At 41.4% G+C, this 27378-nt stretch overlaps 1 protein-coding gene across 7 annotated transcripts in view; it reads left to right on the forward strand.

Moving 5' to 3' along the window:
• The window catches only part of LOC122564410 (catenin delta-2-like), a 1204994-nt gene that overhangs the window by 980170 nt on the left and 197446 nt on the right, over positions 1-27378 (forward strand). For all 7 annotated transcript variants that reach the window (XM_043719228.1, XM_043719230.1, XM_043719231.1 and 4 more), the window contains one exon: positions 18873-19005. In XM_043719228.1, coding sequence (XP_043575163.1) covers positions 18873-19005 — 133 coding nt within the window. The remainder of the gene's footprint in view (positions 1-18872; positions 19006-27378) is intronic.

Consider the following 27378-nt stretch of genomic DNA (forward strand, 5'->3'; position numbering starts at 1 on the left):
CCATTTCCCTGCTCTTGTCCTGTATCCTTCTAAACCTTTCCTATCCTTGTATTTGTCCAAGTGCCTTTTAAATGTTGTTAACCTTAACAACTTCCACTGGCAGCTCATTCCATATGCATGACATCTTCTGTGTGGCAGCTCATTCCATATGCATGACATCTTCTGTGTAAAAATGTTGCCCCTCAGGTTCCCTTTTATTCTTTCCCTTTTAACCGTAAACTGATGCTTTCTAGACCTCAATTCCCCAACTCTGGTCAAAAGACTAAGTGCATTCACCCTATCCATGCCTCTCACGATCGTATACACCTCTGTAAGATCCCCCCATCAGTCTCCTATGTTCTAAAGAAAAAAACCTAACCTCTCCCTATAACTAAGACCGTTGACTCCTGGCAATGTCCTTGTAAATTTCTTCTGCATTCTTTCCAGTTTAATGACATCCTTCCTGTAGCAAAGTGACCAAAACTGAACACAATGCTCCAGGTGAGGCCTCACCAACATCCTGTACAACTGCAACATCACTTTCCAACTGTTAACCTCAATGCCCTGACTGGTGAAGGCCAGTGTGCCAGAAGCCTTCTTTCTGCCCTGAACTACCTGTGACTCCACTTTCATAGAACCGTGCACCGGACACAACAGGTCCCTCTGTTTCACTACACTCCTTAAAACCTTACCATTCACTATGAATGGTAGCCCACATGGTAGGCTGTTGGAGAAAATGCAGAGGCATGGGATTGAGAGTGATTTAGCAGTTTGGATTAGAAACTGGCTTTCTGAAAGAAGGCAGCAAGTGGTGGTTAATGGAAAATATTCAGCCTGGAGTCCGGTTCCTAATGGTGTGCCAAAGGATCTATTTTGGGACCACTGCTGTTTGTCATTTTTATAAATGACTTAGACGCAGGCATAGGTGGATGGATTAGTAAATTTGCAGATGACACTAAAGTTGGTGGAGTAGTGGACAGTTTGGAAGAATGTTAGAGGTTGCAGGAGGACTTGGATAAACTGCAGAATTGGGCTGAAAGATGGCAAATGGAGTTCAATGCAGCTAAATGTGAGGTGATTCACTTTGGGAAGAATAACAGGAAGGCAGAGTACTGGGTCAATGGAAAGATTCTTGGTAATGTAGATGTGCAGAGTGATCTTGGAGTCCATGTACTTAGATCCCTGAAAGTTGCCACCCAGGCTGATAGTGCTGTTAAGAAGGCATATGATGTGTTAGGTTTCATCAGGTGAGGCCTCACCAACATCCTGTACAACTGCAAAATCACTTTCCAACTGTTAACCTCAATGCCCTGACTGGTGAAGGCCAGTGTGCCAGAAGCCTTCTTTGCTGCCCTGACTACCTGTGACTCCACTTTCATAGAACCGTGCACCGGACACAACAGGTCCCTCTGTTTCACTACACTCCTTAAAACCTTACCATTCACTATGAATGGTAGCCCACATGGTAGGCTGTTGGAGAAAATCAATGCCCTGACTGGTGAAGGCCAGTGTGCCAGAAGCCTTCTTTGCTGCCCTGACTACCTGTGACTCCACTTTCATAGAACCGTGCACCGGACACAACAGGTCCTTCTGTAGTACTCTGTAGTACTCTATGATTGAGTTTTGGAGCCGCAATGTCATGCTGCAACTGTACAAAACACTAGTGCGGCCACACTTGGAATATTGTGTACAGTTTTGGTCGCCCCCATTACAGGAAGGATGTGGAAGCATTGGAAAAGATGCAGAGGAGATTTACCAGGATGTTGCCTGATCTGGAGGGAAGATCTTATGAGGAAAGAAGAAGGCTAAGAGGGGATTTGATAGAAACATACAGGATGATCAGAGGATTAGAGAGGGTGGACAGTGAGAGTCTTTTTCCTAGGATGATGACGTCAGCTTGTACAAGGGGGCATAACTACAAATTGAGGGGTGATAGATTTAAGACAGATATCAGAGGCAGTTTCTTAACTCAGAGAGTGGTAAGGGCATGAAATGTCCTATTTGCCAATATAGTTAACTCAGCTACATTAGGGAGATTTAAACAATCCTTGGATGAGCACATGGATGATTTTGGGACAGTGTAGGGGGACGAGCTGAGAATGGTTCACAGGTCAGCGCAACATCGAGGGCCAAAGGGCCTGTTCTGCGCTGTATTGTTCTATGAAACTCCTACCTTGATTTAACTTTACAAAATGCAAGACCCCGCACTTATATGTATTAAAGTCCATTTGCCATTTCTCGACCCACTTCCCAGCTTATCAATGTCCTGCTGCAATTTCTAATAACCTTCCTCACAGTCCATGATACCACCTATTTTAGTGTCATCTGCAAACTTACTAATCATGCCTAGTACATTCTCATCCAATCATTGATATTGATAACACAACAGTAATGGGCCCAGCACCAACCCTTGAAGCACTCCACTGGTCACAGGCCTCCAGTCCTACAAGGATTCTTCCACTATTGCCCTCAGCTTCCTAGCGTCAAGCTAATTTTGCATCCAATTTGCCAGTTCCCCCTGGATTCCATGCGATCTAACCTTCCAGAGCAGCATACCATGTGGAACTTTATCAAAGGCCTGACTGAAATCCATATAGACTACCTCTACCGCTCTGCCTTTGTCAACCTTCCTGGTCATTTCATCAAAGAACTCTAACAAATTTGTAAGGTGTGACCTCCCACACACAAAGCCATGCTGACTACTCCTAATCAAGAAACAGAATTGGAAATGATATCACTCACCGGAGGCTCACTCATCATGTTACCTAACACGCGAACAAACCCACCAGCTCGGCGAGCAAATCGACAGCTCATTCCACAACCTGAGCTACAAACCTTCTCCAAAATCTCAAACTCCAAGTGTGTTCTCAATGAAGTATTGCTGGACTAAGACTTCATTGCCCCGTACTCAAAATCTCTTGCAATGAAAACCAGCATATCATTTGCCTTCCTATTGTTTGTTGGACCTGCATGCATGTTCTATTACATTGAGCAGTGTGCAAGGACAGCCGTGTCCCTTTGTCCATCAACATCAATGTTGGCTGGGTGTAACGTAGTCTGAATAGTACAAGGTAGTGTGAATGGTCCAATGCCATTTTCATGGTGTGATACAGTGCTAATGATGTATTGCACTGGGAGAAGTGTTGTGGGTGGCGTTCGAGCAGGACTGAAACAAGGAATATTTCACAAACCCCAAGGGCATAACTGGGCCCCATAGAGGTACCCATGGCCTTTGATCTGAAGAAAATGAGAGGAGCTAAAGGAGAAGTTGTTCAAAGTGAAGATTAGCTGAGCCAGGCAGATGAGGATAGTGGTGGATGGGGATAATTCATGCATTTTTTTCCAAATAGAAGGGGAAAGCCTTGAGGTTATCCTGATCGGGGATGGGCCTGTAAAGGGATGCACATCTCTGGTGAAGAGAAGGTGGCTGGAGCCTGCAGACTGGAAACTCTGAGAAGTAACAAAGAGGCTTGACCAATCTAATTCCACTTCCTGCCTTCAGCTCTCTGCTCTTTCCAATGAAATAACAGACAAGGGAGCAGTCTCTGCTGTTTTATCAGAGATTTGTTTCAAGAGCAGAATCTGTTTACAGGCTGCAAAACAGAAAATGATTCCATTTGGAGTGAACCTTGCTTTGTCCCTGTTTGCATGAAATTTCAATGTTTTCTGAGCTGCCAAACAGAAAACACTGCCTGACCCCACCTCACTGCAGTTCGAATTTTATTTATCCTTTGCATATTTGCTGTTCATCCCCATAGCAACCTCAGGACACGTGAGCACTTCTTGAAATCTAATGATTCCATTATCAGGAAACCAATTAACTCGTCTTTGCAATGCTCCCAAGCCCCTTTATCTTAAAGGAACATTGCACAAAAGAAAATACAACCATTTGCAACACATTGGTCATCACAAAACAAATAGGTTTTCTAATATTGGTAGCAAGGGTCTTTTGTGACTGTTCACCTTGAAATGTTCAGCTGCTTATTAGAAATCTCTGTAATGGGGTGTGAATAACTGAATGCATAGAGCATGTAACATGGGCTAAGTGAGGTACAAAATGTAAGCAGCTAAAGGTTGTAAGAAAAGCAGTAGAAAGTCATAACATTTTAAAAAGGATCAACGTGCAACAGATACAACAATTTAAGCAAGATTGTGAATGATCCCCCTAAAAAGTCATGCACACTTCCCAATGTATATCCGTGATGGTTTCCTTCTGACCCATCCAGGAATTCCTTTGAAGGAGGAGAAACAAGCATTTAAGAGGAGACCATTCAGCCTGTCATGCTCAGATGGTCCAAAACAAAACCATGTAGTCTAATTCCATCTTGCACCTCTTGGTTAGTAGCCATGTACGTTTTGCTCCTTCAGGTAGTTTTCTAAATGTTTTGTGGATTTATTCCACAAAAGGTGTTCAGGCAGGAGTTCTAGATTACCTGTACATAATAAATAATTACTCCCATTTCTCCTCAAACCCTTCTGCTAATTCCTTTAAAACTATCTCCCCTGGTTATTGTTCTGCAAATCTAACTTCGATCCTTCCTGTCATTCTGTCTCGCCTTCTCATAATTTTTACACAGTTCAATTTGATCTCCCCTCAGCACCATCTATTCCAAACAAAACAAACCCAGACTATTCAATCTTTTCTCATAGCTAAAACTCTCCATTATGAGAATGTCCTTATAAACTTCTTCTATACCCTTCTTCTTGTGATCGAATTCTACCTCATGTACTGCACCAGTACTGCATGCAGTTCTTTAATTAGGGTCCAACTAGTATCTTATGCAGTTTTAGTGTAAGGCCTCAATGCTCATAAAACCTAACCCAAAGCCTCAGACAACTCAGACTACATATTTGCTTCATCTCCTCATTTACCTGTCACGCCTCCATAATGGAACTGCACACATATATTTAAAGGTCCCTGTGTTCCTCTCCAGTTTTATTATGAATTACCAAAGTTTTCTTCTTGTTCGCAACTGCAATATTTCTCACTTCTCTTGATTGAATTTCATTTGCAACCTTTCTAACACCTGGCCAGTCCATTAATATGTTCAAGAAGTCAACAGATTTCTTCCTCATTATTAATCACATGGCAAGATTTGGCCTATTTGCAAATGTCTCAATCATGCTTCCTGCATTTGAGTCGAAATAATTATGACATTCTACAATAACAAGGGACATAGTGCTGAATCTTTAGAACCACAATGAATAATGCCTTTTAGTCACAAAAACACTTGCTGGTCATAACCTTTTATTTTCCTGCCATTGAGCCAATTTTTAATTCTGCTATTTCACTTTGGATCGGATGAGTTCTTCATTTTCTGATCAGTCTGCAATATTAAATATTGTCAGTAGCAATGTTAAAATCCATGTAGACCACATCAAACATACTACCCTCAACAAGCCTCCTTGTTACCTCCGTGTTAAAATGTAATCAAGTTTGTCAGATGCGACCTCTCCTTCACTAAACTGTTCTGAGTGCCCTTGATTTTTCTATGCTTCTCCAAGTAACAGTCTAAATTTCAGAAACTTTCCAATAATTTACCTACTATAGAGGGTAGGATGACTGGCCAATCAACCTTTGCTTCCACTTATTGTACAATGTCAGTGGTCCTCCAGTCTTGTGGTACCATACCAGAGGTCAGAGAGGAATGGAAAATGAAGGGCATAGCATTTAACAAGTTAGGATCAATTTCATCTGGTTGGCAATTTCTTCAGTAATACTTCCTTCTCTCACCATGTTAATCCCATCCAATGAGTGAGGTTTCATCATAGAATCCCTACAGTGTGGAAGTCATTCGGCCCATCAAGTCCACAGCAGCTCTCCAAAGAGCATCCTACCAGCGCGCCCCCCCCACCCCATAACCCTATCCCTGTAACCCTGCATTTCCCATGGATTATCAGTCTAGCATGCATGTCCCTGCACACTATGGACAATTTAGCATGGCCAAGTCACCAAACCTGTACATCGTTGGACTGTGGGAGGAAATCAGAGCATCCAGAGGAAATCCATGCAGACATGAACAGAATGTGCAAACTGCACACAGACAGTCATCCACTGCTGGAATCGAACCGGGGTCCCTAGTGTTGTGGGGCAGCAGTATTAGCCACTGAGCCATTGTGCCGCCCATGCAGGTGAAAAAGATTTCACCCAAAGGTTGTACAGTTTCATGAGAATCCTGCATCACCTTTTTGGGAAGACCCTATGAAATTAAGTGCCAGTCTAAGTGCCACCTAAATTGCCAGTAGTAGGCATTCTCAGAACTAAGGACATCAGGGATGGAAATCCTATCCTCGAGAGGTGCCAGCTGATCAAAGGCTTGTGGCTATACATTGTATATAGTGCCACGAATGCAGCAATGGCTGCTGCTGGAAATGCATCCTGGGAGAGTCAAGGATTCCCAAGGTACCTAGCTGAGTGACAGCAGATCCAGGATCAGGAAGGGAAGGGGAGTGGTGGAAAGGTGCTGTGTGGTGGTGAGAGCATGGGAAGCAGCCAGGGCAGAGGAGTGACTCTGAGTGACCCCTGCTTCATAATGCCAGGCCCTTCACTGAACTGAGCACCTTTGAGTATGGGACCACCCTCTTCCTCTTGCCCAATCTCTACTTAACTGGCACCAATAAGAAAACACACCACATGGTGATCACCTTGCCTACAATTGGTTGAATACTAGTGGCATGTTGAGGTCCTTAAGCAGTCATTAATTATCCATTTTAATATCAGTTGGTAAGGCATAAGGTTATTCACAAGCCCAGACTAAATGGATGCAGAGGCAGTAAGGTAGTAGTGACTCCACCCAGCACCATTCTGCCTGATTAACTACCCTCCACCCCCATTTCCAAACTCACCTTGGAAGAGGGCAGTAAATTTCATCCAATAATTAAGATCCCTTCTCCGTAACCACAAAGCCCATGTTGTCACTCTCTTTAATGAATGCTCTTGCAAAATATTTTCTAAGAACCGTGCCACATATTGCATCACTACACACAGATTCACTTTTGATCTCCAGTTGGCTCTTTTATCTTGCTCTTGAAGTGTTAAAGACGGCCTTTGAAATTTCCTCGATTTTTCTTTGCCAGTAATTTTTCATATCCTCTCTTAATTTTCTTAAAATCCCTTATAATTTTAGCCTTGCACATTCTCAATCCTACTAGGTTTATTCAGTATTATACAATTGCCATCTGACAAAAGTTTTCATTCAAGGTTTGCGTAAAGGTTTGTAGCTCGTGTGCCAGTTGTGGGTATGTTCACTGAGCTGGGAATTTGATTTGCAGATGTTTTGTCCCCTGTCTAGGTGATACCTTCAGTACTTTGGAGCTTCCTGTGAAGCGCTGCTGTACTGTGGCTTCCGGAATTTATTTGGTTTCCTTCCTGCTGTTTCCAGTTGCTGATTGCGGTTGTTTGTTGTCGTGGCTGGTATATTGGGTCCAGGTCAATGTGCTTGTTGATAGAGTCCATGGAGGAATGCCATACTTCTAGGAATTCTCTGGCTGTCCTCTGTTTATCTTGTCCTGTGATTGTTGTGTTGTCCCAGTCGAATTTGTGGTCCCTATCATCTGTGTGTATAGCTACTAGGGGCGGCTGGTTGTGGTGTTTACTAGCTCTTTGGTGTCTGTGGATGTGAAATGATATGACCAGCTGTCCCTATTAGCCACACACATACAGATGACAGGGACCACAAATTCGACTAGGACAACACAACAATCATAGGATAAGCTAAACAGAGGACAGCCAGAGAATTTCTAGAAGCATGGCACTCATCCATGGACTCTATCAAAAAGATCATTGATCTGGACTCAATATACCAGCCACTACAACGAGCAACTGAAAGCAAATAAATTCCAGAAGGCACAGTACAGCAGTGCTTCATAGGACGCTCCAAAGCACTGAAAATGTCACCTCGACATGGGACGAAACGTTTTGCAAATCAACTTCCCAGCTCGGCATACCCACAACCATGATAAGTTTTCATTTTTCTGTCTTATTCTGTTATGTACTATTGCCTATTTTTTGAAGCTGAAAATGTGTTGCTGGAAAAGCGCAGCAGGTCAGGCAGCATCCAAGGAACAGGAGAATCGACGTTTCGGGCATAAGTCCTTCTTCAGGACTTATGCCCGAAACGTCGATTCTCCTGTTCCTTCTTCAGGACTTATGCCCGAAACGTCGATTCTCCTGTTCCTTGGATGCTGCCTGACCTGCTGCGCTTTTCCAGCAACACATTTTCAGCTCTGATCTCCAGCATCTGCAGTCCTCACTTTCTCCTCCTATTTTTTGAAATCAAGAAGAGGGTTTCTAAATTTTAGAGTCACATACTTTTCCTTTCTGGGATCAGATTTGTTCTGAACACTCTTTCTTGAATAACTGCCATGCCCTGATCCAACAAGTAGTTGTTTCAAATCTACACTGGCCAAATCACACCTCAACTTAGTAACATTGACCTTTCACCAACTGAAAATTTTTGATAAACAAAAAAAAGAACTGTGAATGTTGGAAATCAGAACGAAAAACAGGAACTGCTCGGAAGACTCAGCAGATCTGGCAGCATCTGTGGAGAGAAAGCAGAGTTTAATGTTTCGGGTCCATGTACCTTTCTTCAGAACTGAATTATGATGAAGACCACTAAAATGTTCTTCCACTCATCTCCCTTCCTCCTGCCCAGATTTACTCTTTGAAAGTGAGGCCTAATGAAGCTCCCGGTTAATGGGAAATGAAACAGACAGGCAGAAAGACTTGAATGTAGAGGAGGCAAAATATTAGCTTCCCAATGAAAGGATAAATGTTGGGAAGTAAGCTAGCAATGGATTCAAGGCAAATTATGGTCCCCACAGCAAATAGTGAGAATCTGTCATTATTGCCGTAGCACATCGGGAATACTCATTAAAACACATGGTCACTGGATTAAATTGTATCTTCTGTCAGTAGCAAATGAGAAACATGAGCCTTCAGATTCACAACTGATTCCAAGTAGCAGGTGGGGTAGACTTCCTGGTGAATTTGGAGTGAGTCAAAGTTGATTTTCATGTTTGGTGAACTTTGTTGAACCAGTGGAGGGAACATTGAGCTGTTGTATTGAGTGTCAGTTGTTATCCGTGCAGGAAAATCAGACCATTGGAGAGAAGGTAGTGACTGTCCAGTAAGATGGGAGCATGGCTATCTGAGGAAGAGACATTGAGTCATAGAATCCTACAGCTCGGAGACAGGCCCTTTGGCTCAAATTGGTCTATGCTGACCTAAATGTTCATCCACACATAGAGATGTGGAAACCTTGAAACAGGTCATGGGAGGGTGCAGGACAACCAACAGAACGTTAAATCTCTATCAAAGGTAATTTAAGAATGATAGATGGGCAATCAATGATAAACACAAGCATTAATGGTCAATTCAACAAAGTCCAGGCATGTACGTTTCTAGTGAAATCTTTGTTGCAACTTACAAATCACAAATTTCCAAACACTGATTACCTGTTCCCCATTTAGACACCCAGTCAAGTTCTTAACAAATTCCCCTTAGTTAACGCATAAACATCACCTGTTTCCTCATTCCATTGAAGCTCAGGCATCCCTGAGGTCACAATCAAGGATATTCAGTGTTGAGACTGGGAGAATTGAGGATAATCAAGGGTGCCTCAAAGGTAATAGGGAGAGGGTTAAGGATAATGGTTGGTAGGTTGATAGTAATGGTGATTTGGGAGGGTGGCAGGTTCAGCATGAAGGGTGGCAGTTTGATAGTGACAGGGTAGTGGGCAAGCTCAGTAGTTCCAGATGGAGATAATGTGTGGAAGTTCCAAGGTGGCTGAAGGAGGGTGCATGGTGTTGACTTACAACTCCAGAGAGTTCCAAGTGTGGTAGGACGGGAGGGGATAGTATTGGTTTAGGTTCCAAGTTTCTTTTTAGAAAAGCAGAATAATGCTGCTGGCTAGTAGCAAGTGGATGTCTCTCTAGGTGCTGTTTAAGTATGGATCTGTGAACGCCATGACAGGGATGACGACTTTCCAGCTGATCCCCATATACAATTGGTCCTCAACTGCTTGCCAGTTATTAATTGCTTGCAAGCCTGTGCTTGCCCATGTCCAGCCATCACACTTGGAGTTAGAGGGTGCCATTCTATTCAGGTCCTACTCACTTCTGTAACGTGATTCCATATGAAATACAGAACTTTCCTCTTGTTGAGCTTTCAACGCACTAAGAACATTCTCCTAAAGACTTCTACATCCCCTATAACTTTTCCACTGATCTTATCAGTGGGAGTCAGACTCTAAACTAATACGGAGAACTTTGAGGGTCATTGTCTCTGAATTATTGCCTGACCATGTTCATATTAGTATGGGGGAGACAGATCAGAAGAATTAATGCAAAAGCTAAAAGCTGGCATGGGGAAGTGGACTTCCTCTTCACTTGACCCTGCAAACAGTTTTGAGAATGGAAAGAGCTGTACCAATGGGATTGACTCCACCTGAAAGAGAATGGGACTTGTGTTCTGCTGGGAAGAGTAAATGGGGAGATGGCAAAAGGTTAAAACCAGAAAGGTGGTGGGGGGGGGGAGGGGATCCAGAGGCAACATAAGCAGCTAAAAAGCAGACAAAACTGGGAAGGAAAGAACTGGAAATAGAAGAGGGAAGGATATTGATGGGAAAGGAAGAGTGTGGTCGAAGAGGAGTTTTAGAGAATGGTTAAGCATAAAGTAAGATGAAATCCTGTGTACAGCAATGCACACAGCACTGGTAATAAAACAGGAGAGCTGGAGGCAGTCCCTCGCAGGAACGAACGAGAAATTATGGAGAATGCTGAGACATTGGGCTGGATATTGCGTTAGACACATATTCCTGTACCACTAATGGAAAAACCCACCCACCTGGGAACCAGCTTCCCCACAGTGACAGTACACTAGGGGCCACTTTCATTGATTTAGGGTGGGACTTCTGTTCCCCTATAGAAGAAATCGCATCTTAGAGAGCTGCTGGTCAGTCTGATTGACAGATATCATCCCAACAGTGACCATGTTGCTGGGACTGCATGAGAAGATGTGTTGAGGATCCTGGATTTTGGGTAAATCCAAGGGATTTGACTGGGTCTGGCAAACCCATGTGCAGGGACTTATGGGAGGAGTGGGGCAAATATAGGCTTAAAGGGGAAGGTGTGATCTGCTGATGGGCATATGATACTCCTCTCTTCCTCAACAAAAGTATTTCTTCTTCCTTCCTGACAGCAGCCCACAGAGGGAAAGCTGCTCGGATGCCCATCTTGCATTGTCGTCACCTCTCACCTCTGTTGAAATGACAGAGGCAGAAAGATGCCCTTTAGTGGCTACTAATCTGTAAATAAATACTGATTAACATCAGATAATATGCTTGATAGGAAGGTGACATATTACTTGTAAGTTATAAGTCTTGCTGAGGTAGAGGAACAGATCTCAGAGTACGAATGCATCAATCACTAAACATTACACGTGAGGTTAGCATGGTAATAAAAAGGCAAACCGAGCACTCATATTTATTGTAGAGAAATATACTTGAAAAATGCAGATGTTACTCTAAATCTGTGTTGTATCTTTGCTCAAAGAGCACTATACGGAAAAAATAAAGGGATGGAAGGGGCAGAGTGAAGATTTACAAGGATGACAACAGAAATATGTGGGTATACATTAGTGGAAAAGAATGTACAGGCTGGGTCTGTCTTCTATTGAAAAAGAAAGGCTGACTGGGGACCAAATACGGGAATAGAATAATGAAAGGTTTTGTGAGTGTGAATGCAGAGAGAATGTTTTCATCAGTGTGGAACAGCATGATTAGATGTCATCAATATAAGAGATTCAACAAGAAATCAGAAATTCGGAAGAAAGCAATTTGTAAAGAGTGTTGAGAATGTGGGACTTACCACTAAAAGGAAGGATTAAAGTGAATAATATAGTGAATAAGTGAATAATATAGATTAATTTAATGGGAAACTAGACAAGCATTTGAGAAGGAGGAATTAGAGGGCTATAATGGGAGAGTTTGATAAGGAAATATGAGAGCAGACTCAAGTGGAGCATAAATGCTGGCATAGCGTGGTTGTACTGAAGGGCCTTTTTCTGTGTTGTGCATCCAATCTAATTCCGTGTAATCACTTTCCTCGCAGTTGTGATTGTTTCTTTAGCCAATATTGCCACTCTCCTTTCATCTCCTCCTGTATTATATCTGAATATCTTGAACGGAATAATCTGGAATGTTGAACTGTCATTTCTGCCCTTGAAGCCACTTTTCAGTAATAGCTATGATACAGTATTTCCAAAGGTTTATCTGTGTGCTGAACACATTTGCCTTACAGGCTCCTTGTATGAAATAGATATCATTAACCATCGAACAATTCTTTCATCACCCATTTCTAATCTTTGATTATTCATTAACTAATTTTCTGGCTTCTGCTGATTTTCCTGCTGTCCTCAAGTTCCCATCGTTTATTTAGTTTACCACTCTCTAAAGCTCAAAACAAACCTCCCTGTTAAGATAATTGTTACTGTGTGACCTGTCCAGCTTATACCGATCTCAGCTTCTCCAAACTCAACTCTAATACCCGAGAAATTTAAAATCTCTCTCCTGCAAGACTTCCTCAGTAACGTATTTGATTTCTCACCCTTCCATTTTCTGTACATACTCATACTAGGAGGAATCTAGATGTCTTAATGCTCTTTCTTTTTAATTCTTTTTGTTTGGCAATTGGATGTGGGCATTGGTGGTTAGGCCAAATGTATTGCCCATCCCTTGTTCTCAGAGGGTTGTCCAGGGTCAACCACATTGTTGTAGGCTGAGCGTCACATGTAAGCCTGACTGGGTAAGAGTGGTTGATTTGATTCTCTAAAGGAATGTGATTGCACTCGAGATGGTGCAAAGGAGATTTACTAGGATGTTGACTGGAGAAATTTCATTATGAAGAGATATTGGATAGACGGGGGTTGTTTTCCTTGGAGCAGAGAACTTTGAGTGGGGACATGATTGAGACGTTTGCTTAGTATGATAAACATAGACAGGGTAGACAAGAAGAAATGGACCCCTCGGTGGAGGGATCATTGACCAAAAAGCAGAGATTTAAGGTAAGGGTCAAGAGGTTTAGAGAGGATGTTAGGACTTTTTTCACCCAGAGTATGGTGGGAATCTGAAATTCACTGCCTCTAAAGGTAGTACTGGCAGAGACTCTAATGACATTGAAGACGTATTCAGATGCACTTTGCAATGCCAAGGTATACAAGGCTATGGGGGGGACCAAGTGTTAGGAATGGAATTAGAATAGTTAAGTGGTTGTTATTAACGAGCGCAGTCTCGATGGGGTGAAGGCCTTTTTTCTGAACTGCAGACCTCTGCGACCTTATAAAGGGTATTGTTGAATCAAAACAATCAACAGTAGTTACATGATCACCATTTTGCCAGCCTTTTAACAAATTCAAATTTCACCACAATGGGATTCAAAGCCCTGTCCCCAAAATATTGGTCTGGAATTCTGATTGCCAATCGTCACCTCCCTATCTCCTTAAAATCTGCCTGCAAGGCCGCTTCTCTTTTCTAACTATGTCGTTGATATAAATATGAACCATGACCTTAAGCTATTCATCATCCCCACATCAGAATATTCTGCAGACATTCAGTGACATCCTTGGCCCTGTCATTCAAAAAGAAATATAATGTCCTGAAGTTACTTCTGTGGCCTCAGAAACACCTGCCTAAACCTCAAATATTTGCTTCCTTCATGCTACCTCTTTTCTGACCTTCTTTTACTCGTACCTTTACTCCCTGTACTAAATATTCTGGAGTTACACCTGTGGCCTGAGAAACCCTTGAGTGAACCCTTAAATATTAGGTCTCTTACCACTATTGCTTTTCCTGTCTTTCCTTTTGTATCCTGTACCACACCACCAGCAGTACCCATGGTTTTACAAACTTAGCTCTAGCAGCATTCCTCAAAAGGACTATCACATTCAGTACTGTTCTGAAGTCAGTACCATTCACAGAGCAAGATGCACTCAAGGAATACCTGTGTAGCCTTGCTTGACTGTATGGCAGGCATATATTCCTCTATGCCTGCACACTTCTGAATCTGCAGGGCACCTTACTCAAAAATATCCTATCCCAACAGCACACAGCTACATGTTTGCAATGATACCAGTTGTTTCAAAGTTCAAAATACTAGAATATCAGTTCCTTTTCATTATAACCCAACCCATTCGTCTGGGTGTTCAGGACATGAGAAATGGTTTTCTCACCACATGAAAGAGGAATGGTTTGTCAGCTTCGACCTTCAGGCATGTATGCTAAAAGACAGTACTCTTGGTGTTAAACATTGTTAAATAAAAGCAACATGAGCCTCAGATCTGTCAAGTGATGGTCAATATGGATTACATGTTTGAACGTTTCTTTTCTTAAAGTTGACCTACTTGGATTGAATTCCCTTACAACCCAGGAAGCGTGCTACACTGGAACAGTGTCCGATACTTGCTGCTTATTGCCACTTCCATATAAAAATTATTCTGATCTGCCCAGATGCACTCACCTGTGCTGTTATCCAGTTCACCTGGTTAAAGATGTAGTGACTTTTGCTCTTTGACTCAGCAACTCAACTTGGACAAGTGGGTTATTCTGAATAAGCAAATATACATCAATTAGACAACATTATCACGCCATAAAGCATGGTGCACTAATTTGGATGTACATACATGTAACATATTGCACAAATCTTGCATCCTGTTTGAAAATTAATATCATAGATATTGTTGTCAGTGCACAACGTACAATCCAAGTCTCAAAACCACATAGAGATGTCTGTCTGAGCAAGACTACTATTCTGTCTTCAAATGTTGTAAACTGTGTACATTAGTTGCAATGTGTGTTTACCTCTGTGTCTACAGATGTTTCCATTAAATATGAGTGTTGGGTTATGAGAGCATCATGATTTGACCCATGGAAGTGCTTGGCCATTGCATTGTGTGATGTGTGAATGGCTAACTCTGCTTAACTTCCCATATTGGTTACTGCCTTTCTCTCTGGTTGCCAACTCTTCATGATCGTCCTAGAGTTAAATATTAATCTTCAAGCCATTGTCACAAGTAATGGGGAATTTAAAATATTGCGTAATTTTCATTTTATTTTATAACTCATAAAGGAAATTATTCAAAGTATTGAAGAAAAGGGGGAAGGTCTCTTTGACCAGGAGGAGGAGTTGGTGGCAGGAGGTTATGTTTGAAACCTCTCGGAATCCTCTGAACCAGATGTGGCCACCCTACCTTGCTTGCATTCCTGTATCCAATGCTTTTTGCATGTACTTCTTCTATAACTGAATTGCTTCTTCAGTGAATGCATTTCCACAGTATGTTGTCACTTTGTATTATTTAATGCTGCAATATATCTCACCACATCCTCAACTGTAATTGTCACAATGGACATACTTTTGTTACAACTTGCCGTTTTTGTTGTAGTTATCATGCAAGTCTATCAAAACCTGGGGACATTATTTTTCCAACACACATACCTGAGGGGCTTGGCTCCAAATATCTGGCCTTTCCGTGTCATTGACCTGTTTTTTTCTTATCAATCTAAAACAGAAGAACTTTTTCTTTTCAGTCAGATGATTGCCAGTTCAACTTCCTCCCAATCGATTTGAATAAATAATCTAGGCTAACAGTTACAGTACTGGGAGCACTCCTAGACTGTTAGAAGTTCCGTCATCTCAATGAAACATTGAAGCAAGGTCTCATCTGCTATTTCAGATGAAAGGAAACAACCACAGGACAGGGAAGTCTCCCTAGTAACTTGGTCAGTATTTATCCCTCAAATAATATCATTAAATTTAAAATTAGATGGTGATTATCCAATTGATGTCTGAGGGCCCATGCAGTATGCAAAAATGTTGCCGGAATCTCCTACATTACAGTGACCATACTTCTTAAAGTGCTTAATTTGTTGTAAAGAACTTCTACATATTATGAAGCCATGAAAGGCTGTGTGTAAATGCACATTTTATTTTCTAAACAGCATAATTAAATATTCATCGACCCATGTAAGCAGCTTAAACATTTTCTGATAAACTTGAAGGGGTCATGAATGAAGAAACAATTAAACTGCACTCTCAGGAAGAATATATTCTAAAACTAAATTTCATCATTTGACTGGTTTGAAATTTGAAAAACAGACATTTAACCAACTTTTTAACAAAGAATAAAAATGTAGCAACTGTTTGCAAAATACTCTGCTTTTACTCTGTTTTACACAAATGCTGCCAATGTTGTACATTAAGGTTGTGAAATATGCAATTCATTTAATTGCTAAAATCGGTGAGTATAAAAATGTATATCATGTATTTCATTTGTGATTTGTCTTTGCTGGTGTTGATGGTTGACCCTCTAACTTGAATGTTTCACAGGGGTTTGTATTTTCTGTTGCCCTGTTGTGTTCTCACAGCAGTGGCCTCCTTCACCCATCAACCAACACTGATGATTTCACAAGACGCTAAATCAACTTCCTTAATGTTACATACTCCCAATAGACACAACTTTCAGGGCCCTTTCAATTCATTGTCTAAATCAATGCAGTTTGCTCTTACTTCAATCAGGCATTAAACATCTTGTTTCCTTCAATTTTTCAAAGGCACAGTTTCTTTTCTAAGTCAAACTAATAGCTGAAACCTTTCCATTTGTCCTTGATTGACCTACATCTCTTTGGCCAATGTTATCAAGTATAACTTCAAGATCACCTTCATTGCTGCAACTGCCTTCAGCAAGCTTTCTTTCATTTGCAATGCACTTTTATCCCATCAGTCTGAGCAAAATAACTCTTTGTCAAATCTAAGCACATTTAGATGAATATATCGCTGCTATATTGAAAGAGGTTAGTTTATCACCTGATTGATTGATTTATTGTCACGTGTACCAAGATACAGTGAAAAACTTTGTTTACAAGCAGTAGCAGCAGATCAGAGTAAGTAAGGATGTACAGATCAAAAAGACTTAGACAGAGGCAAACAGGTTACCTCTCTGGCAATCTGTAACAAATATGAGAAAAAATAAATTTGTTATCACTAGCTTCCAACATTTCTGGGTCAACTTTAACCTTCATTTTCTCTCCACTTTTATCCTCAGTAGGAGATTTTGTTGCTCTGAACTCTCTTTTTTTCTCTCTAAACTCCCTCAAAATCATCCAGTGTTGTCTCCATTTCTTGAAATCAGAGTTCAGTGTGTGAGCTTCACAAACCCATCTTCTCAAATACCTCAATGACATACAAATCCTTGCCTCATCAGTTTTCCTATCTTTTAGGTTTTTTTTGGATTTTGGAAATTTAACTGGACTTTGATGTGTCACCTTCTGATTTAAGTTACTCTACATTCTCAGTTTTTATTTCATGCCTACCTTATGGGTCCTGCCATTTTGTATTCACAGTCAAGGAAAAGTAAGTACAATGTAAGTCTAAGGAATGTTGTTATTTTGACAAGGTGGGAGATGGAGATAAACAGGAAATTATAGATCTTTTAGCTTACTAACATCTGCTTTGGGAAGTTATTGGAATCTATAATTAGGGACTTTGTGCCTGAGCACTTAGAGGAATTTGAACTCATTAGAGAACTTCAGTAAGGGCAATTCATGACACACAAATGTAATTGTTTTTTAAAATAACTGGTATAAGAATGGCTCTTGCAGCACAGTGGTGGTGTCCCTGCCTCTGACCCAGAATATCTAGGTTCAAATCCAACCTGTCTGAACAGATTGAACAAAATATCTGACAACAAAGAAAAGTCCATAGATGTAAAAGGATTTTAGTGCAGATTAAGTGTGGAGTTATCCATTTTGGGTCAGAGGAGGATAATTTTGAGAGTGTTTCAGATGGTCAAAAATTAGGGACAGGAGAGGTTTAAGAAACTTTCGGGATCCATATGCACAAATCACTAAAATATTATAATTAGGTACAACATTAATCAAAAAGGTGGAAAGAAATAGTGGCCTTTATAATAAAACAAGCAGAATGTAAAAGTAATTCTGCTCTAGGCTACATACTACTTTGCCGTGATTCAACAATATCTGGAAGACTGTGTACAACTCTTAGCACCACTCACCAGAATATTATGAGGTCTCTAAGGGTTAGATTTTGTGGAGACATTATATAAACTAGGTTTTTCTCCCTTGGAGTATCCAAGGGTAAGTAATGATTTGCTTGCTGTATTTCAGATTTTGAAAGGATTGTTAGGTTAAATAGTCAAAAGCTGTGGCAGTCTAGGAAAGGGGGTCACTTTCTTCATTTCCAAGCTAAGACATTCAAGGATGAAGGTTGAAACTGTCTCACGCAAAAAATAAACAGTAGTTGACAAGTCAGTTAATAAATTCGCAATCCAAGATTAATTTTTTTCACCAATGAAGGCTAATAAGGGATGTGGAGCCAAGGGAAGGGGATGGAATTCGGATATGATTTGTCACGATCTTGGAATGTTTCAGAACACTCGAAAGATAGAATGATCTGCAAGCGTTCTCAATATTGCCCATTAATTCATCATTGTAGATAAACTCACGAGCTGAGGATATGTGTCAACAATGTTGTTGTTCCTCCCCTTGTTATATTCCAATCCACTTTATGATGTCTAAATGGCAGAATCATAAAAAGTGACAGCCCCATCAAATTCAAGAGTCATTTCATGGACAGGTTTAGAGCAACAAAAAATGGCCCATTGACATGATATGGAACCGCACTATCAAACCAATATCACATGCAATCTGATCGGCACACAATGAGGTGAATATTGCTCATGTTGAGGAGTTTGTGGCTGTGTCTTATAACCCAACAAGAGACAGAGGAGAGCTCACTTATTCAAAACATCTGTGTGTTGTTTCAGCTGAACTAATGAACTGTTCCATACCTTTCAGCATCACTTTGATATATTTCCACAGGGAGTTTGGTTGGCGGGATCCTGAGCTGCCAGAGGTCATCCAGATGTTGCAACATCAGTTCCCTTCAGTGCAGTCCAATGCTGCAGCCTACCTGCAACACCTGTGCTTTGGAGACAATAAGATCAAGGCGGAGGTGAGTACACAGTGGAAGTGCACATTGCTGTACAGTTTAAATTAATAATCTCCTACTTAGAAATAGCACTGTTCATCCCTGCAGCAGTCAGCTATGCTTAGCAATTATTTAGCCATTAGATGATTAGCTTAAAGCCTTTTCAACACAAATGGAAGAATTGAAACCCACTTATGAAGCTGTCCACATGCCAATGATAGCTACAGTCAGTAGCTAATGAGCATCAACAATAATAATTATTTATTTCGGAATCAACATAAGGTGGTATTTCTTAATTGTACTTTCAAATGTTAGTAACCCAGTTTCCCCATCTATTGAAATGGCTAAGCATAAAAAAATGTTGAAGTATAAGCATTGTGCGATGTCACATTTACAGTCTACTGTGGGAAACAGTTACCTATCAGAGCAGCTCTGGAATATGGTGTAGCTGCTGATTGGCTGCATTTGCCTTGTTAATTTTAATCATTGGGTTTCAGAAGCCCAGTAACAACATTGAAATATTTATGACCATCAGGCAATTCTGTACATGCTCAGTTTCTCAAAAGTTATGTATGTGCCTTTAGGTTATGGCTGCAGACTTCTCCCCTTCTTTAGGAAATCCACAAACCAAATTGAGAACTCCCATTCTTGATAACCCATTGACACAGTGTCTCTTGGAACTAATTAGATCAGCCATGGTCGCGTGGTAAAATTTCGGTATCTGTGTCAGAGGATCTGGGGTTCAACTCCTATTCCCAGAGACACGAGCCTCGAAAATATGCTGACACATCAGTAGGGTAAATTAAGAATTTTTTTTCAAGGAAGATCCCATTTGCCTTCTCAGGTGGGTTATATGGCATATTTGAAGGAAAGCAAGGTTTTTGTCCTGGTCACTTCTAACTCTCCAGCCAACATAACTAAATGAGATGGTCAGGTCTTACTGTACTGCTGTTTGGTGACCTTCCTGTGCACAACCTGGCTGCATTGTTTCCATGTTACAAATAGTGATCAAACTGCAAAAATAATACACTGCCTGTAAAGTGTTTTGATCCCTCCTGAGATCGTGAAAGGCAAAAGTTAGTTCTTATACATTTGTACCTTTCTGCTTTCTGTTCAGGACTGCCTCTCAAGTTATATTGGTGAAAGGTTGTCTTGTACAGTTTGCATTTTGTCACTGAACACAAAGAATATCTGATACATTTGCAGCATAATGACTTATATTTTGAAGTCCTCAAAATGGGAGGAGGCCAAGAACAGATCTTTTGAAAATTCCACAGGTAATGGCGTATGTAAAGTGGGAGCAGGTGGTATAGAGATCGAAACATCTAGGGAGGATATTCCAAGGTTTAGGACCTCGACTTGGCAACCAAGTATGAGGAAATTTGGAATGGTTGGGTGGGGATTGGTGAGGGGAGCTTACAGGGCAGAGTGTGGAGGTGGCAGAGGCCATGAATGAAGGAGCACAGACTCATGTGAGAACTGTATGGCTGGAAGATATTACAGAAATGGGGAGAAGTGAGATGATAAGATTTGAACAGAAGAGAAAGAATGTTAGATTCAACACATTGGAAGCACAGAGATGGTGGTGATACACTGTAGTAGTAAAACAAAATATGAGAATTTCAATGTCATTCTTCAAACTGAGTAGAACTCACCATCTGTCTCTTCCATTCTCTGTTTTGATTTCAATTTCAGGCAAAAGGTAGATGCTGGAGTTCTCAAACAAATCGAAGAATTTTAAACACCCAGATCCTAATCCGAATTTATATATTGTGCCATCTGATTTTTAAGCTGGCCATCCATGTTTAACTTACTTATCAGCTCATAGGCATTTACAAGACAGGTTAACTATTTTGTTCGCGTTGAGATTAACCTTATTAGCATCAAGCAATTAGATTAGTTGAACACTGTAAGTTATCGACCAGGCATGACTTCCTATTGCTGTCAGTTGCACACAAACTCAAAACAGAATTAATTTCAGGTAGTTAAACAGTTTCTGAGTTCTGCAACTTCTGATGTATTGATTCAGTGCTCATCCCTGGAGAAGTTCAATGTATAACAACGAAATATCAGCATTTAGAACATGTTCACTTTCTTCAAAGGAAACCTCTGCAGCATGTTTTATTATGCTTTTATGCAAAGGATAATACTTGCAGCCACTTTTTTGAAGTAAAAATATTGTTCCTGCTGTGAATACTTGAATTAGATTTGTTTGAGAACTCCAGCATCTACCTTTTGCGTAGGTGCCTGAAATTGAAATCAAAACAGAGAATGGAAGAGACAGATGGTGAGTTTTACTCAGTTTGAAGAGTGACATTGAAATTCTCATATTTTGTTTTACTACAGTGTACTATAATGTATCACCACCATCTCTGTACTTCTAATGTGTTGAATTTAACATTCTTGCTCTTCTGTTCAAATTTTGTCATCTCACATCTCCCCATTTCTGTAATGTCTTCCAGCCATACAGTTCTCACATGAGTCTGTGCTCCTACATTCATGGCCTCTGCCACCTCCACACTCTGCCCTGTAAGCTCCCCTCACCAATCCCCACCCAACCATTCCCAATTTCCTCATTGTTGGTTGCCAAGTCGAGGTCCTAAACCTTGGAATATCCTCCATAGATGTTTTGATCTCTATACCACCTGCTCCCGCTTTACATGCACCATTACCTCTAGAATTCTCAAAAGATTTATTCTTGGCCTCCTCACATCTCCCATTAACATGCTGCTCCTTGGGGTAACAGCATCCAATGACAAGTCAGATTTCACATCTACAATGACAATACCAAACTCTACTACACTACCACTTCATTCAACCCATCACTGATTTGTGATATGTTTCACTGGACATTCAGTGCCTAATGAGCAGAAATCTTTGCAGCTATATATTAGTCAGATCAATACTACAGTCTTGAGTCCCTTGCCAGTGTCTGAGGCTGAACTGAGCATATCTCACAGTTCTGTTGAATTCTGAGATGAGTTTCAAATGTCTCCTCTCTATACCCAAAATCATTTATTCTACCAGCATAGTATTGTGTATTTCGGCCTCATTCTGAGCTCTTCTGCAGCTGAGACACTTACCTATGCCTTTGTTACCTGTGGACCTGACTATTCTGATGCTCTTCTGCCAGCCTACAATTCACCAGCCTTAATGAAGGTGATCTTGTCCAAATCCCAGCTGCCTGTACCCAAGTCCTTTTCATGATCACTCCTGGTCTCCATGACTCCTGTTCCACCAGTAGCTTGATTTTTAAAGTGTTTGTTATTGTTTTTAAATCTCCCCCATCTCTCTAATTTCATGAAGCCAACTATCCTAAGGTCGGTGGAGTTGTGGATGGTGACGAAGGATGTAGTAGGTTGCAGAGAGACATAGTTAGGAAGCAGAGCTGGGCTGAGAGGTGGCAAATGGAGTTTAATGTGGACAAGTGTGAGGTGATACACTTTGGTCGGAGTAATCGGAATGCAAAGTACTGGGCTAATGGTAAGATTCTTGGGAGTGCAGATGAGCAGAGAGATCTCGGTATCCATGTACACAGATCCCTGCAAGTTGCCACCCAGATTGATAGGGTTGTTAAGAAGGCAGACAGTGTTTTGGCTTTTATTAATAGAGGGATTGAGTTCCGGAACCAGGAGGTTATGCTGCAGCTGTACAAAGCTCTGGTACGGCCACACTTGGAGTATTGTGTACAGTTCTGGTCATCGCATTATAAGAAGGATGTAGAAGCTTTGGAAAGGGTGCAGAGGAGATTTACTAGGATTTTGCCTGGTATGGAAGGAATGTCTTACGAGGAAAGGCTGAGGGCCTTGAGGCTGTTCTCGTTAGAGAGAAGGTTGAGAGGTGACTTAATAGAGACATACAAAATAATCAGAGAATTAGATAGAGTGGACAGGAAGAGCCTTTTTCCAAGTATGGGAACGGCAAACACGAGGGGACACAACTTTAAGATGAGGAGAGATAGGTGTAAGACAGATGTCAGAGGTAGTTTCTTTACTCAGAGAGTAGTAAGGGTATGGAATGCTTTGCCTGCAACGGTAGTAGATTCACCAAGTTTAAGTGCATTTAAGTCGTCATTGGACAGGCATATGGACGAACATGGAAAGTGTAGGTAGGATGGGCTTCAGATTAGTATGACAGGGTGGCGCAACATCGAGGGCCGAAGGGCCTGTACTGCGTTGTAATATTCTATGTTCTATATGTTCTATCCTCTATCATTTCTGTGCTCCTGCAATTCTGGCCTCTTGCACATGCTCAGTTTTAATTGCCCTACCATTGCTAGTGGTGTATCCGATGCCTTGATCTTAAGCATCAGTATTCACTTGAAAGAACTCAATGCGTCTCAACTTATCTCTCCTCTTTGAAACTACTCCTTTGTATTTAATTTTGCGTTAATGTTTCATCGTCGGGTGCTTTGAAGGTGGTTTTTCCAAAGCCAGTAACCAGTAGCTAGAGAACCAGATCAAAAGGTGAACAAGTTGAATATAAATTTGTTTAATAATAATCTATATAATAATATAAAATCAGTATAACAATAGTAATCAAATTTTGATGATCAGAACTGCCGTAGCCAGTTTGGAGGTGAAACATATAGATTAGATTTCCTGCAGTTTGGAAACAAGCCCTTCGGCCCAACAAGTCCACACTGACCCTCCAAAGAGTAACCCACCCAGACCCATTCTCTATATTTACCACTGACTAATGCACCTACAACTATGGGCAATTTAGCATGACCAATTCACCTGACCTGCACATCTTCGGATTGCGGGAGGAAACCCCACAGAGACGCACAAACTCCACATAGAAAGTCACCTGAGGCTGGAATCGAACCCGGGTCCCTGGCGCCGTGAGGCAGCAGTTTTCACAACTGAGCCACCATGCTATCCTAAGGCAATTGAGCAGATAGCAGAGGATGGTGTTGATCCATCGACCTCTGGGTTATGGGCATAGCACACTTCTGCTGCACCACTTTGCTATGGTAATTTAATCGCTATTCCTCTATAAAAAATCTGACCAAAGCAAAGACCTATCATTTAAATTGGAGAAGTAATAGTTACAACAAGAAAAAGTTTAACATCTGTGCTTTGCCATTAAATGGCATTGTTGTTGTTAAATGCCTCAGAATCATGGGATTGAACATTTGGGGTGGCATGGTGGCTCAGTGGTTAGCACTCTTGTCTCAGCCCCATGGACCTGGGTTTGATTCCAGCATCGGGTGACTCTCTGTGTGGAGTTTGCACATTCTCCTCGTGTCTGCATGCGTTAACTTTGGGTGCTCCAGTTTCCTCCCACAATCCAAAGATATGCAGGTTAGTTGAATTGGCCATGCCAAATTGCCCATAGTGTTCAGGGATATGTAGGTTTGGTGCACTAGGGGAAATGTATAGTAATATGGTAGGGGAAAGGATTTGGATACTCCTCGGAGGGTCGGTGTGGACTTGTTGGGCTGAAGGGCCTGTTTCCATACTGTAGAGATTCTATGATTAAACTAAAACTTAACAATGTGATTGTAAAAGCAAGTCAGAACCTGAGAATTCTGTAATCAGTAGGTCATCTCCCAACTTTTTAAAGCCTTTCTACCGCCTACTGGTCACATCAGGAATTTGATAAAATACTGTACCTTACTTGAGTAAGTGCAAGAAGCAATTTATCATTCAGGGCAAAGTACCCCATTTGGTCAGTTCCCCACCTATCATTTTAAATATTCAGTCCCTCTACCACCAGCACAACATGTCTGTCATGTATGTCATCTATTCAGTGTATGCAGCAACTCACCAGGGCATCATCCTCAACATCACCTTTGATGATCTTTATCATTTTGAAGAACAAGAGCAACCGAAACATATCAAGACCTCCAAGCCTTGCAGCATCTTGACTTAGAAATGTATTGCATTTTGTTCATTGTAGCTGAGCCTCAATGTTGGTACTTCTCAGAATGATACAAATGACAATGTCTCAAATAAAAACAGTTCGTTACCATTTTGTCAAAGAAAATTAAAGATAGACAGTGATGCTCACATCCCATAAATGTATTAGAAAAGAAATGTGGCATTTCTCTTCAGAAATCTGCTGAAAATAAACTGAAGTGATTCCTGCCTAGGGTCATGTCAGTTGTATTCCTTTTCCCCCATTGCATGTAGTCAGTCTTGGGTTTTTTAACCAACTTGTTCAGGAATGTTATGACAAACCACTAAAGCAGATGGGGCTTAAACTCAGGCCTTAAAAATGTGTTGCTGGAAAAGCGCAGCAGGTCAGGCAGCATCAAAGGAACTGGAGAATCGACGTTTTGGGCATAAGCCCTTCTTTTCAGGAATGAGGCAAGCAGACTAATATAAAAGGTAGGGAGGAGGGACTTGGGGGAGGGGCGTTGGGAATACAATAGGTGGAAGGAGGTTAAGGTGAGGGTGATAGGCCGGAGAGGGGGTGGGGGCGGAGAGGTCGGGAAGAAGATTGCAGGTCAAGAAGGTGGTGCTGAGTCTGAGGTTTGGGATTGAGAAAAGGTGGGGGGAGGGGAAATGAGAAAGCTGGAGAAATCTGCATTCATCCCTTGTGGTTGGAGGGTCCCTAGGCGGAAGATGAGGCACTCTTCCTCCAGGCGTCGTGTTGCCATGGTTAGGGATCTTTCCATATCCGTCAGAAATTCACCTGCGCCTCTACACACATCATTTACTGCATCCGCTGCACCCGATGTGGCCTCCTATACACTGGGGAGACAGGCCGCCTACTTGCGGAACGTTTCAGAGAACACCTCTGGGATACCCGCACCAACCAACCCAACCACCCCTTGGCTGAACACTTTAACTCTCCCTCCCACTCTGCCAAGGACATGCAGGTCCTTGGCCTCCTCCATCGCCAGACCATAGCAACACGATGCCTGGAGGAAGAGCGCCTCATCTTCCGCCTAGGAACCCTCCAACTACAAGGGATGAATGCAGGTTTCTCCAGCTTTCTCATTTCCCCTCCCCCCACCTTTTCTCAGTCCCAACCCTCAGACTCAGCACCGCCTTCTTGACCTGCAATCTTCTTCCCGACCTCTCCGCCCCCACCCCCTCTCCGACCTATCACCCTCACCGTAACCTCCTTCCACCTATCGTATTCCCAACGCCTCTCCCCCAAGTCCCTCCTCCTTACCTTTTATCTTAGCCTGCTTGGCACACCCTCCTCATTCCTGAAGAAGGGTTTATGCCCGAAATGTCGATTCTCCTGTTCCTTTGATGCTGCCTGACCTGCTGCGCTTTTCCAGCAACACATTTTTAAGCTCTGATCTCCAGCATCTGCAGTCCTCACTTTCTCCTACTTAAACTCAGGCCGTCTGGCCCAGAGGTCTGGACCCTACTGCTGCAACACAACAGCATATACATGTTAGTATGTTATTGATCTTTAATCATATACAGATGGTGCACAGTGACTGGGATTCACTCATGCCCCTGTAAATGGGAACAACACTGTGGTGGTTGAGCTAGAAAGTACACGTTTGCAGTGTGCATCTCTCTGAATAAAAGTCAATGGAAGTGTGTTAGGCATGGCTCCAGTTCTGTACTTGATTACTAAGCTATCTGAAATACAAAACGCTAGCATTTGCCACTGCCTAAATGTAAATGTGGCCACTTAAGAAAAATAAATCTCAGACATCAAACTAAAATCCTTGTACTCATTGTGCGAAATAACAAAAAAACTAGTTTAAATTGTCATTGTAGAATTATTGTCCAACGTTCTGAGAGTCTGAACCATATGGCCAGTGGAAGAATGAATGTGCACATGAATTCCGACCATACAAAGGATGGCCTTGACATCATCATGTCCTACAAGATATGAATTAAAAACAAAGTATTTTGTGAGATGACACATTTCCACTAGGCTGGTAGTGGAGCTCTGGACATTGTATTCAAGTTCCTAGATGCCATTATAGTGGCTAAAGTGTAGATGAAATAAGTGGAAGTGATTAGTTAGTTTGAAATAGATCTAAACTTGGAATGAAGGTTCAAATATATTTATAATAACTTGCTGGAGTATAGAAGTGAATATCCAAAGTAGGAAGGTTTTGGTCAATAATATCGCATGGCTCTAAACAGTTAAAAGTATTTAATTCAAATATTAATAAAGTATGTTTTGATGCCTGGAGTAAGTAATAACTTTTAGAAAAGAAATTAATTTTCCAGAAGCAACCAAAGGACAAGACTTGATATTTTAAGACTTTTTCTTGAATAAGCAAGGTAAAATCAACTTAAATCAAACATTAGGTGTGTAGTGACTACACCAAACTAAAGAAAGGGTGCTTTTACATTTATTAATTAATTAACAATTACAATGGCCTTATGAAACTTTTTTTATTTAAACCACACTTCGTCAGATAGGTATCACTATAAGATTAAGTGCCAAGTTAATCTCCGTTTTCAGTTG

Source organism: Chiloscyllium plagiosum, chromosome 29 (assembly GCF_004010195.1).
Source record: "Chiloscyllium plagiosum isolate BGI_BamShark_2017 chromosome 29, ASM401019v2, whole genome shotgun sequence".
In the NCBI taxonomy this organism is placed as follows: Eukaryota; Metazoa; Chordata; class Chondrichthyes; order Orectolobiformes; family Hemiscylliidae; genus Chiloscyllium; species Chiloscyllium plagiosum.